This window comes from Podarcis pityusensis, assembly GCF_964106645.2.
Source record: "Podarcis pityusensis genome assembly, chromosome: 5".
Lineage (NCBI taxonomy): Eukaryota > Metazoa > Chordata > Lepidosauria > Squamata > Lacertidae > Podarcis > Podarcis pityusensis.
In genome coordinates, this window is record NC_138032.1 from 49,829,850 (window position 1) to 49,843,169 (window position 13,320).

Consider the following 13,320-nt stretch of genomic DNA (forward strand, 5'->3'; position numbering starts at 1 on the left):
GTTTCATTCAGACTGATTATGTGATAGGAACATGTCTCAGCCAGCCCAAAACTTTTAATATTAACTGGAGTTATTATTAGAAGCTTGAACTCATGTCTGCAGATTAGCTGGGATGCCAGGACACTAAGCTAGTACTAAATAATTCAATAGTTACCCAGCGTTTAATATTACATTTCCACTCAGAGACAGACGGTGAGCAAAGCCTTGTTTAAACAGGAATGAAAATATTGACGAATAAGGAGTAAGGGTCCTAGCACTGAATGTTTGCCCTGGTAAAACTGCAACCGTGATTCATGATGACTCCATCATCTGCCTGCTTTTTGTTGCTGTTGCTATTTATGGTGTGCATACATTTTCGGAGATGCTGCCGAATGAAGGTTAATCACTCCAGTGCTAGTTCCTTGAGTAAACTAATTAGACGGGACACAAAGGTTCCCTCTCTGGAAACAGAGCGGGCCATTCTGGAAATGGAAAAGCATGTTGGGATCCAAGCAATTATCTCTTTGGAATTTGAGATTTAGACCAAACATTAGGAAGAACTTTCTGATGGAAAGAGCTGTTCGACAGTCGAACAGACTACAGTGCTACCTTAGGTTACATACGCTTCAGGTTACAGACTCCGCTAACCCAGAAATAGTGCTTCAGGTTAAGAACTTTGCTTCAGGATGAGAACAGAAATCGTGCTCCGGTGGCGCGGCGGCAGCAGGAGGCTCCATTAGCTAAAGTGGTGCTTCAGGTTAAGAACAGTTTCAGGTTAAGAACGGACCTCCGGAATGAATTAAGTACTTAACCTGAGGTACCACTGTACTTTGGAAGGTGGTGGATTATCCTTCACAGGAGGTTTTTAAACAGAGGGGGTTTTTTGGGGGGGGGAATCTGCCAAGGATGCGCATTACAGGGGTGGGACTAGATGGGCCTTCCAACCCTACAATTCAATGATTGCATGAAAACCCCACAAGAAGAACATTTTGGTGGTGCTCAAGCAAATAAGATTATATATACAGTGGTACCTCAGGTTAAGTACTTAATTCATTCCGGAGGTCCGTTCTTAACCTGAAACTGTTCTTAACCTGAAGGACCACTTTAGCTGTTCTCATCCTGAAGCAAAGTTCTTAACCCGAGGTACTATTTCTGGGTTAGCGGAGTCTGTAACCTGAAGAGTATGTAACCTGAGGTACCACTGTATATGCACGCATATATGTACACATGCATACAGGATACAAATATTCAAAGCAAACATATAGCAGACAAACTTATTTAAATACAATAGCCCATGCGCAAGGCTGCCTTTGGCATCCCAAAGAGCTTTGGTAGACATTGGTAGATTTTGTACTCCCCACCCCTTTCATATAGCTGTTTTTCAAAAGTATCTTCTCTGTTTAGAAAGTGGTTTGGGGACAGTAAAATGGGGGCTGTTGGTTGAAGCCCTCTCAGTTGTGCATTTCTTTGTATCCTTCCTGATCATTATAGAAATCATGACTACTTTGCTCACTTTTGATACCTAAGCAGAAAAGGAATGTTGTGGTTACTTTGGGGGTGACCCTCTAGAGCTAATTCCAACTGAGAACAAAGTTTGATCTTTCACAACATACAAACACATATCAATACTTCCATTTTGGAGGTCCACTAAAATAGTGCACTCAGTCATAGACAGCTATATTTGACATCATTGGATGTGGTACAAGAACACCCAGAGTCCTAAGGGGTCTCACTCCTTTTATAAGTTCCCACTAGTTGTTCAAATAATATGACACCAGAGAACCTTCTGGTTATTATAAGCAACTTCTTGCATCTGGCCCACACTGACCTAGACCTCTACTTTCATACTTACATCACTCGCCAGTTCATTTGCCTTCTTAGCGTTGAGATACGCTGGCGTGATCATAGCAGGAAAGCTCCCTTTCCCTCGGTGCTCTTCATATTCATCCATATAATCCTGAAGAACATCCAATAGTTATCACTTACTTATCTTTAAGTTATTCATTTTGGTACACTTCTGTCCTACCAACAGTCTTCCTAACAAGCAGGCATACTTCACAGTTTCCATATTTTATAACACAACCCACACCATACATTTAAAGCACACCTGACACACATTTTAAACGTGTGGCTTCTTCCCAAGAATCCTGGGAACTGTAGTTTTTTATGGATACTGGAAGTGTACTTTTGTTAGGAGTAAACTACAGTTCCCAGAATTTGTTTTTGGGGGGAGCCATATGCTTTAAATATATGATGTGGATGTGACTGATTTGTCTCTTCATCCAGTCTCCTTTTCAAGCCATCTCATTCAATTTCCAACTGAGTTTTTTGTTTTATGCCTCTCAATGTCCAGTCAGCATTCTGTGGGATGCTTTTGGGGGGGCTTCCTAAGGCTGCCCCCCAATTAATATTTTTGTTCTTTTACAAACCTTATTACTCTTCCGAGTCTACTGCTACCTAATACTTCTGCGTGGTTGGTATGGCTATGGCTGCATAACAGCAAGCCACCAAAGCCTTGAGATCAGTATCCTTACATAGATGTGAAGAGAGTCACACCAATATGCATGAATTAATATATAGAGATGTGAATACTTTTGCATTGCGCCTTACCTGACTAAACTGATTCACATTTTCGTTTGAGGCACCAACAGAATGACTTGCTTTTCCTTTAATCTCCTTTTCATATCTTTGATGATACTTCACCTGAGAAAGCAATGGAGGTGAAAAGGATGTGTTTATTCTGCTGATCTTACAACCTAAACAAATTGCATTTGTTTGCTTTTAAAGCCCACGGAGCTCATTTTCCATACAAATTGCTCAAAGGGGCATACAGTAGAAAGGCAAGTGAAAGATCCATCTTTAAGAAGTGGGCAGGGGAACAATGCCAAACCATCATGTTGTATAAAAGGGTTGTGCTCACCCAACTTTTCCAAATAATGAGAAGTTTTGCCAAGGCTGATTTCTTGAGAAGGAGGTCACTGGAGGTTTATGGCATTTTGTAGTATACAGTTTGAGCACAGAACAAACGCTCCAACCAACAGCCGAAAGCCCCTGCTCCAACTTTGGAGCACCACAGAGCGGGGAAGTAACCAGCATCTTAAGATCAGCATATTTCCTTCAAACTTCAGTCTATCCTTTGTTTCATTAGCAGACACTTATTTTCAAAGTAAGTTTGGACAATGCCATGATGCTAAAATACAGAAGTCTCCACTCCTTAACAGTGGAGATTGGCTGACCTAGCAATGTCAGGATTTTTCTCACAACAGGAAAGTGGCCATAATTTTGGAAGACCAAGTACAGATTTTTCTCCAATATGTGACAACATATAGATCGCACTTTTTAAACTTACGTCACTAGCTAATTCATTGGCTCTTTTAGCTATCTGGTAAGCCGGAGTGATCATCGCAGGGAAGCTCCCTTTCCCTCTGTGTTGTTCATACTCTTCTGTGTATTTTAACTGGAAAAATCGGGAGAGTTTTAATCATATAGCTATAAACAAGCAGAAAGTCTATCTATTTGGTCTGCTCTTCTGTTCTACTTACATCACTCGCAAGCTGCCCCCCAGCCTTTGCATGAATTACATCTGGAGTATCCGCAACACTGGTGAATTTGGAAACCCGGTCTTCATGCCCTCGTTTATATTCCACCTATTGTGGAGAAGTAGAGTCAAAGAACATTTGAAAACTATGAAGAACTGCCATCTTATCTCTTGCAATCAAGCATCAAATGACAGTAAAAATAGATGATCTTTGGATTTGCTAATATAAGTGTTTCCAATATTTGGCCCTGAATTTAAATTCCTTGGTTGCAAATGCAAATGAAACGGCAGTTTCTTATTGATGAAAAGAGGCTGGAATAACAACATATTCTGGCCTTATTTGTCAAAATGTTGTGCTCCAGTTTAATTCACCCCAAGCCCATCAGTTGCCAAAGATGTTTATTTCATAACAAGTAAATGGCAGCGGAGGAGTAAATGCATTAAAGAGCTCAATCTAGAAGTCTGTTAAATTACTAAACTAAATGGAAATGCTGAAATTTTTATTTGGATGAAAATGCTTTCTTGAACACAAGCCCAGCGTGCCTAATCAATAACAATCTCACATGCTTTCATTTTCAATCTCTGTTGAAGCATTATACATAATTCTTGGAATAACAACTAGAGAATTTTGCTTCGTGATCTTCAAGGTGAATCTTTTCTGGGCTTCTTGTTTCTCTCTCATCATAAATGATATGCGTATTGTTAATTAAAATAGATTTCTAGATCGTTGCGGATGTTATACCCTACAAAGAAAGCGGGCAGGTAGTAAAAACACCAGCCAATAAAGACTATTAAACACAGCTGAACTGAAGAGGGCAGGGTGTCATTTAGGTAGGGGAGAAGAAATACTCCTGTTTTTCAATCCCCGTGTAATCATGCCTCCAAATCGTTGATATCTCAGGTTATGAAGTATTTAAAAAGTAATCACAACATGTACTCAAACGGGTGGGTTGTATCAAACATAGCACTAAAGCCAAGTGAAAGGGAAAGCACAAGTACATTATCAAAGATTTTTGTGAAACCGATTGCACAAGACAAATCAGCTGCTGTACAAGTTTTTGCTAGCACAGTTGTTTCATTTAATTCCTTTGTTGCACAACTTTTGCCCGCTGCCGTCTACTAGTGCAAGGGCTCTTATGCTAGCAGACTGAGAACACTGGATATGGTCCACATTCTTTTTCTTTTCTTTTCGGCAATTTAATCATATATCAAATTTAGACCTTTGACTCTTGCTATGAATATTGCCCCCCTATGCTACAATCTCTTTGCCCTCCCTCAAAAATACATGCCCCAGGAACTTACGTTACTGGATAGCTGAGAGGCCTTCTTGGCTATTTGATAAGCTGGAGTGATCAGAGCAGGAAAGCTGCCCTTTCCCTTCTGCTGCTCATATTCCTCAGTATATTTCAACTACAACAGAGAGAAAAAGGTGTGTTTAAACTTTGTTCGTCAAACTAATTTCTCTGAGGTAGGAGAAGAGGGGGAACTTTTCTGCCATGAATTCCCTTAAGTTCACTCATCTAAGGATGCAAGTCCATGTGGATGATCTCTCCTTGATATATTTAACTCACAAATAAAGCTGTCATAAATTGGAGGTTCGCTTACATCATTGTCCTGTTCTTGAGCTATCCTAAGCATTTCCGCATCTGGGATGGTTTCTGAGTACCATGATTTGCCTTCTTCATACGCAGCACGGTAGGCTTTCTAAAAACAGAATACATCATAAAATGAGGAACAGGCACAGTGGTAAACACTTTTGACTCCATCTCTAAAGATCAGGGGATTAGACTCTTGACAGGATGTAATCTATTAATATGTGGCTGGCTGTGACCACATTCCTTTCTTAGGTGGCTCCTGCCCCAAACCATGCAGATTCTCTTTCTACTTTTCTAAAGCTGGTGGCTGCATGGGAAAAGTTCCCAGCAATTCCCTGGACCTTTGCACCCATAAGCTGCACATGAAATTCTGGCACCTTAGTTCTGAGCACAGTGAGCCTCTTTCATTTCAGTTGAACTGACATTCCAGTTAATTTTATTTCATCACATCTAGAGAGGACAAGATCCTAATCCTATGTGCCTGGTGTGTTTGCCCATAATTGCAACATACTATAATTACAAGGTAGTATAATCTATACTTTTCTGAAAGTGAGTAGGCACAGCTTGAAGAACTCCACTGCCAGTGCAATATTTTTTTTTGGGGGGGGGGGTCAGGAACCTCTCAAGGCACTTTAGTTGGCAGCCCTTTCCTATAAACTTCTTGAAATTATGAGTGATCCGAAGGAAGGTTACGCAAAGGGAAGGCCCCAGGCAAGAGTAGGAAAAAGCATCTTCCTCTAACCACATCCAATTCTCTTGAGCTGTTACATATATAATATAAGGAGGAAGAGGGGAGGAAGTAGTGAGGTTCTGGAAGTAATGGTGCTATGAAACACAGACTGCAACTAGCACAACTTTTTGCTGACCTGGGGCTTTCCTTCCCCTCCCCCTTAATTGTTTTCTTTCTTTCTTTTTAAACAGAATTGCAAATATCTAGCTAATTAACAATGAAAACCGTATGGGATTAAAAAAAATGTAAGTAAATTGCATAATACATCATCCTAAGTATTTGCATGAAGGCATCATAAATCTTCAGATCAAGCTACCAGTATCTTAGCCAAAGACATGTACTGCCTGATCTATGAAGCATTCTCCTGGCGCCGTTTTCACAGAACCAGATGAGGCTTACACCCAAAGAGTGTTTGGGATCCAGGTCACAGCATTCCAATGGCAATAGTCAGAATAATTGGAGACATATTTTGAAAATGGCTTCCAAACCAAATGAAAACATAAAGGGGTCGTTTGTATTACAGTAAAACAGAATGTTAGAGGCATAAAATTGCAGTTTTGTAAATGGCGCAACCTAGGAGCCTGGAGGATAGCAGAGCATCTGCTGAATGTTCACTAGCAAGTAAGTTATTGATACGGGTCTCCTACCTGACTGCTTAGCTGCTGCATCTTCCTCGCAGCCTCCATGTCTCCGGATTTCACATTCCAGTGAAAAACAGATTTGAACTTCTCACCCTCTTCTCGGTACTTAATCTGCATAGACAGGCCCAAAATGTTATTTTGAAACCTGTTTCAGTGGATTATATGCCAGCCTTCATATCCAATATTAAAGAAAGATAGGCTTCCTCTTCAATCTGTTCCCTATACAGTGGTACCTCGGGTTAAGTACTTAATTCGTTCCAGAGGTCTGTTCTTAACCTGAAATTGTTCTTAACCTGAAGCACCACTTTAGCTAATGAGGTCTCCCGCTGCCGCCGAGCCGCACCGCTGGAGCATGATTTCTGTTCTCATCCTGAAGCAAAGTTCTTAACCCGATGTACTATTTCTGGGTTAGCAGAGTCTGTAACCTGAAGCATATGTAACCTGAAGCGTATGTAACCCGAGGTACCACTGTATATTCTGAATTTCAAAAGGAAAATTCTGTTGCAGATATTCATTTTTGAATAACCAGCCTCAGAATTTTGTTTTTTGGTATAATTTTCTCCACTTCTGCCTGAACTACCAAAATGACTGGGTTAGAGCTGAAGTCACTTGAAACAGCAGAAAGATAAGGCAACAGGTGTTGGGGAGGGGGAAGATTCTGAAATAAGACATGGTCTCACGTGCTTGAACGGATACAAATGGCAATACTACCAAATGAAAAAGACAATCCCATTATTTTGGTATGCAGACATTTGTATAAAAAAATATAAAGTAGAAAGTACTGTCTTTTGATCCCAGTACAGGAAACTGGGTATGTATTGGCTTCTCTTGGTATCTTCGTCAGTTTCCCAATATGAATTTACTGTGTACAAAATATTAACATGAAAATTGAATCTTATAAACCACTCTATGAACCTCAAACTTCCTTTTGTGATTGAAAGGAGCAGGGTGTTTCTTAAGTGACAAAAGAAAAGGAAAGTGATCTAGCACTCACACACAGATATACTGAAGTAACTGGATCTCTTATCACAGCCATCAAACAGAAATAGAAATTGTTGTTAATCCCAAACACATTCCAGAGCAAATCTGTCATGCACAGTTTAGAAGGAAATGTATTTGTTGCTGTTGTTATAGCTTTAGTGAGAGATACTGCAAATCCTGCATGTGTGTTTTAAATATGTAAGAATTTTTCAAGAATTATCTTGGAAAAGCACAATATAGAATGAGGCTGTTAAAGTTGTGACAACAATATTCCCAATACTTCAGAGGAAACAAAAGCGTGTGTGTGTGTCATATCCTTATCCTATTCTTATCATACATTCAGACTGCAATCCTATGCACACTTACCTGGAAGTAAACCCAAATGAATGCAGAGGGCTTTACTTCTGAGTAAGCATGCATAAAATTGTTCTAGGCATCAGCTCTTTCTACTGTGAAAACTGGGGCAAGATATAAAAATTTAAATCTAGAAATTTGGAAGAGCTGTAACTCGGAAGGCAGGTTTTTAAAAAAAATATATATGAAAGCACAGAAGGATTTCAGATTTCCTACAGCTAGCAGCCCCCTGACATTTCACCAAGTTTACCCAATGCAACCATGTAAAACTCACTCGACTTTACAATTTTGTTAAAAACTCAGATCCAAGTGCCAGGTTCATCAGAGGTTTGAAAAGTCTTTGTGTGTGTGTGTGTTTAGCAAACCTAGGTTCAGATTCTAATGAATCTGCAGACACTTTTTGATTTGGTGTCAAAGACTTGACAGTTTCAGCAGAGTTTTCCTTTGAGTTTCCTGGTTCATTTGAAATGAAATTTCAAAGGATGACATGGGACCGTGAAACAAAGCGGCAGAAACCGTGTGCACGAACTCTTCTAACTGACTGAACCCGGCATACTTTCCACACCTTAGATCAGCATCCCTAGCAATTTTTTGGTGAGGAAGAATGTAGATTTTCAATGGCTGAAGGAACCACTAAGATGTTCTGCAGTTCTTATTTAAGTAGGGCTCCTTCAGATACGCACTTTGTGAGTATAACCAGGTTTTTAAAATGCACAGACATTAAAACTTGGAGTTTTCGCATTGTGTCATAAGCATAATCATTCAGTTCTGCAGTTCCTTACACTTGAAGGGTCTTGGGTGGACAAAACATATGTCAATGTGCAAAATAGGATCCCTAGTCACTACAATGTTGGGGGCAGCTCTGAATGTACAGCCTCACTGCGTGCGTGGAATTGTCCTTAGCACTGAAATGCTAACACTTGGTTATGCAACTGCTTTGTACATACATTGCAACAGCAGTGGTACTATTTGAATTGGAATGGACTCCCTTGGAAGGTGGTGGAGTCTCTTTCATTAGATGTTTTTAAGCAGAGGTTGAATGGCCATCTGTCATGAATGTGCTAGTTGAGATTCCTGCATTGAAGGGGCTGGACTAGATGGCTCTACAATTCTATGAATGGCACGCTGGTTTGACAGCCACGGACAGGAAGTCCCTACTGAGGGTGGTGCATACAGCACATGACATCATGGGCTGTCCTCAGAGTCCTCCTGCGCTATGACATTGCAGGAGACCGCTACCTCAGGAGAGCGAGGAAAATTCTCAGGGACAACTCACACCCTGGCCAGCACCTCTTTAATCTCCTACCTTCAGGCAGGAGATACAGAAGTATAGTCAGCCGCACCAAGAAGTTAAAGAACAGTTTTTATCCGTGGGCTGTTGGGCTGCTGAATGGAAAAAAATAGTGGTGCAATTGACTTCCGACAAGCACACAGAGCGCGAACAAGACTGAGTGTATGGGGGGGGGGGCTTGTTTAATTTCACTGCACACGGGTGGTGTAGTGACAATAAAGATTTATTTATGATGATGATGATGAAGAAGAAGAATCAGGCTGCTAATGTATTTTTTTCCCCTCTGCCTTTACAATGTAAGTCCACAAGAGAACCCTGTGCAGTCTAGTACAAGCCCATTCCTTCAACTCTAACCTGGTGTTTGAATTGATGCAGAATTCATACCATTGTGTCAAGGCCAAGCCTGACAGCAGTCCCAGTTTGCCCTTGTGTGGCTTCCACATGGGGTTTAGTTAACTGAGATTTGGCTAACACAGGTTCTATCTTCTGTTACAACCTTCAGAAGGAAATAGAATGATCCAAGAAAGGGACCCACGTTGTAAACAACTTCATTGGCACTGAAATACCCTCCAATTCATTCTGAATTCATTTGATAGTTAGATTCATTTTTGATGGCCAGATATCTGATTGGCTAGAATCACCCATATGATGAGTATAGGAACCATTACTAGCAGCAGAGGTGGGAAACTGCATACAGATATGAAAAAAGGAGGATGAAGGGTTTGGTCCATCTATCATCACCCTAAAAAGAATATGGGTGGCTATGCTGATATGACTGACAAATATTAAACACATTAATTCCTAAAGTATCTTACCTCGCTTACTGCTTCAGTCTGTTTTTTCACATTTATATTTACTGGTGTCTCAAAAACACTTGTGAATGTGTTGTTTTTTGGATTATGTCTGTAAAAGAAAGCCGATACAATTTGGAAAGAAATAATCAATGTCCCTCAAAAAACCAAATACTTCTTATATGTATGTACATCTCTTAAAGCAAAGAACTGATTGCTAAAATACAACTAGCATCTAACATACAAAGTTTAATTTTGCAGTTATCTACATCTTAATTTCACTCTATTAATGTTGCTTTTCTAATAACAAAAGGAAATTGCAGAATAAAAGAACCCAAAAAACAGAAGCCACTTCATTTCAGAACATCTGAGAAAAACTGAACATATTGACTTGCAAGTTGAAAACACCGTATTTTACTTATCTTTCAGCTCTAACAACCACACATATTAAATTATCATCATATGTAACAAAGGTCAAAATGCAGTAACCAAATTTCAGGTTATGAATATTTGATCTTTCAAATAAAAAAATCAAGAGGGCATAAAATGATCCAAGTTTAAGGAGAATTTCTTTTTCTTTTTTTCTATTACACCACATGGTCCTTTTCATAATCAGTGCTGCACATTATAAAGATTTTGACTAAGGAACCTTGGGGTCAATTAGTCTTCAATAAAATTGCTACATAAAATTAGCCCCCCTTTAAAAGAAAAGTATTTACAACTGTCTTGTGGACTGTCCATTGATCCCAGATGCCTACCACCAGATAAACTGAGCATCATTGTGCCAACTCTGATTTCATAATATAATGGCTGTGTGAGTGCTCCATCACACACTGAAAGCTTTTTGCAATTCACAATGAGATTTTATTGCACCCTGACAGGCAAGCCTCATAAACTGTTTTTCATTAGTACCTGGTGCCATGTAAGGTATACAGTGCATATCAGGAAGCTGGACAAAATTTTTATTTATATCTCTCAAACAAGAGCATAATGGAGACTGCTGATATCACCCATATATAGCTATTGTATGTCCAATGCCACCTAGTGACTAAATTATATAACACCACTATCCATCAAGCACCAAGATACATTGAAGCCAATACAGTGGTACCTCTGGATGCGAACGGGATCCGTTCCGGAGCCCCGTTCACATCCTGAAGCGAACGCAACCCGCATCTGCAGGTCGCGATTCTCTGCATCTGTGCATGCGCGTGACGTCATTTTGAGCGTCTGCACATGCGCGAGCGGCAAAACCCGGAAGTAACGTGTTCCGTTACTTCCTTGTCGCCGTGTAGCGCAAGCTGAAAACGCTCAACCCTAAGCTACTTTAATCCAAGGTATGACTGTATATTGCACTGCACACAGGCTACACTTTTACAACTGCAAATGACTACCAATGTGCATTTAATCATCCCAGAGATGCTGTTGTGTATTGACTAGATCATAGTTGTTTTTTACTAAATCCCGCTCCAGCTACGGGACTCAAAACATGGCCTTGAACAAGTCACTTTCTCTTAGACAGCAATTTAATGTGATGTAGGAAATCTATGGTTATTTTTTCTCCTTTGGATTTAAAAAATTGTGTAGCAGTCATTGGGAGGGTCTGATTAATTTTGGAACTGTGACACTATGTGGACATGCGTAAATGCTGTTGCCTGTATTATTTTCCTCATGAAAATGAGCCCAAGAAGTTGCTACTTAACTTACCATGCCGGGGGGGGGGGGGGGACACAGATACAGTTCAGGTACTGGAATATTTCCCCTCCACTGAGCACATAGCAACTTCAAGATGGGGGCAATTTTATTGGGTATATGACATGGTGGAAAGGGGCTGACATGGAGAAAGAGATATAGATATCTAACAATGAGAGATACTCTTAACCATTAACTCAATAGATAGGCCACATCACATCTAGTTGGGCTCTTGACCTAAGCAATCACTACATTGAGTTCCTTGGATTTAAAAATAATATAATAATCTGTACCAAAGTATGCTTTTACACCAGTTAAATTTACTCAGCTCTGATCCATAAAAGTTTTTCTCACAATATGTTAAGGTGCCATAATCCTGTTTTCAGGACTTTTCTTTTCTTTTTGGTTGTTCACTGTGTTAAAGTAATATGACTACACCTCAGGAGTTTCCTACAGTTTTTCAGAGTAAAAACACTGAGAATAAAGCAAACTAATCTATGGGGTGGACTTATAATCTAAAAATGACTTCCATAGTATCAGAATTCGATCCAGACTGAACCTGTTGATGGATAATATAGGCATAATGTTGCCTTGCTATATATCTGGAGAAAAACTTACGCTTGACAGTAAGGCATTTTCTGGTGGCTAACAAAGTTATTCACGGTAAGCATCATCTTGCAGACCTCGCAGTGAAAGCAGGCTTTGTGCCATGTCTAGAAATAGCAAGGATAAAAATACAGTGAAAGTTGCTTGTGTTTCAGATTTTATTAGTCTGTTTTAAAAACGTATAACTGATTATTCTTGGCAGTCTAATAAACAACTCTTCTCACAGTCTGAAAAAGCATATGCCAAAGATCAATTTCCCGCGTGTAACCTTTAAAAGATGTAAAATGTTTCGCCAAATTACACCCTTGGCAAAGTTCAGTTCTGACATCCAACTTACCCGATATGAATTAAGATTATGAAAGCGTAGAATATTTTCTACCAAGTTAAATTAAAGGAGATGCAGGTTGTCTATCTGAAAGCATATTAGTGGGTTATTTATGTAAGATTTTTTTTTTCCATAATGGTGAAGAATAACAGTATCTACTGACCTGATCAATACAGTTAATCTTCTCTGCGGGATAAACCCCATAGCCACATCTGGCACAAGGCTGAATATTCATCCTGAAATTATCAAAGGAAATAGAAAAGACTGTATCAAAATTTCAAAGGAAATTATAACTTTAAAATGCCTTGTTTCCTATAAATCAGACTCCGGTCTTGTCACACCAATCCACAGTCCAAAGCTTCTGCTTGTCTACTGCTGAGCTTGTGCTTCGAACTCAGCTGTTGTCTGGTTTTTAAAGCTGCCAGTTACTAAGAGGGGCTATTTTGGCAACTGTGTAAGAGTTCATGGAAGGGAAAGAGACGGGAGAATTCAGCAACACCTTTCTCTAAATAGAAGAGTGAACTCACAGTGAAGCATCATGGTCATATGAGCAAGAACATCTAATTGTTAATATTTAAGCTATGGGGTTTAACGTTGAGTTGCCAGAACCTCAGGAAGTACTTCTAAATATATGTTGCTTCATCTTTAGATTATTACCTATTCGCAGAGTGTCATTATTACAGAAAGAAGAGCAGGGCAAGGCAGCTTCCCAAGAGAGTTCTGTACACAACTTGATTCAGTTTCCAGCACTGACAGGAAATAGAACAGTGCCCACAATATACCCGACGTCAAGATTG

General features: G+C 39.8%; 1 protein-coding gene across 1 annotated transcript in view; it reads right to left on the reverse strand.

Annotated features, from left to right (window-relative positions):
• Window positions 1–12,918, reverse strand: part of NRAP (nebulin related anchoring protein) — a 57,690-nt gene extending 44,772 nt beyond the window's left edge. Inside the window, exons 1-10 of the mRNA XM_081006392.1 lie at window positions 12,687–12,918; window positions 12,211–12,305; window positions 9,925–10,012; window positions 6,490–6,594; window positions 5,123–5,221; window positions 4,820–4,927; window positions 3,522–3,626; window positions 3,329–3,436; window positions 2,590–2,682; window positions 1,832–1,936 (exon numbers count right to left, since the gene is read on the reverse strand). Coding sequence (XP_080862518.1) covers window positions 1,832–1,936; window positions 2,590–2,682; window positions 3,329–3,436; window positions 3,522–3,626; window positions 4,820–4,927; window positions 5,123–5,221; window positions 6,490–6,594; window positions 9,925–10,012; window positions 12,211–12,305; window positions 12,687–12,758 — 978 coding nt within the window. The 5' untranslated portion in view covers window positions 12,759–12,918. The remainder of the gene's footprint in view (window positions 1–1,831; window positions 1,937–2,589; window positions 2,683–3,328; window positions 3,437–3,521; window positions 3,627–4,819; window positions 4,928–5,122; window positions 5,222–6,489; window positions 6,595–9,924; window positions 10,013–12,210; window positions 12,306–12,686) is intronic.
• Between the last annotated feature and the right edge of the window lie 402 nt (window positions 12,919–13,320).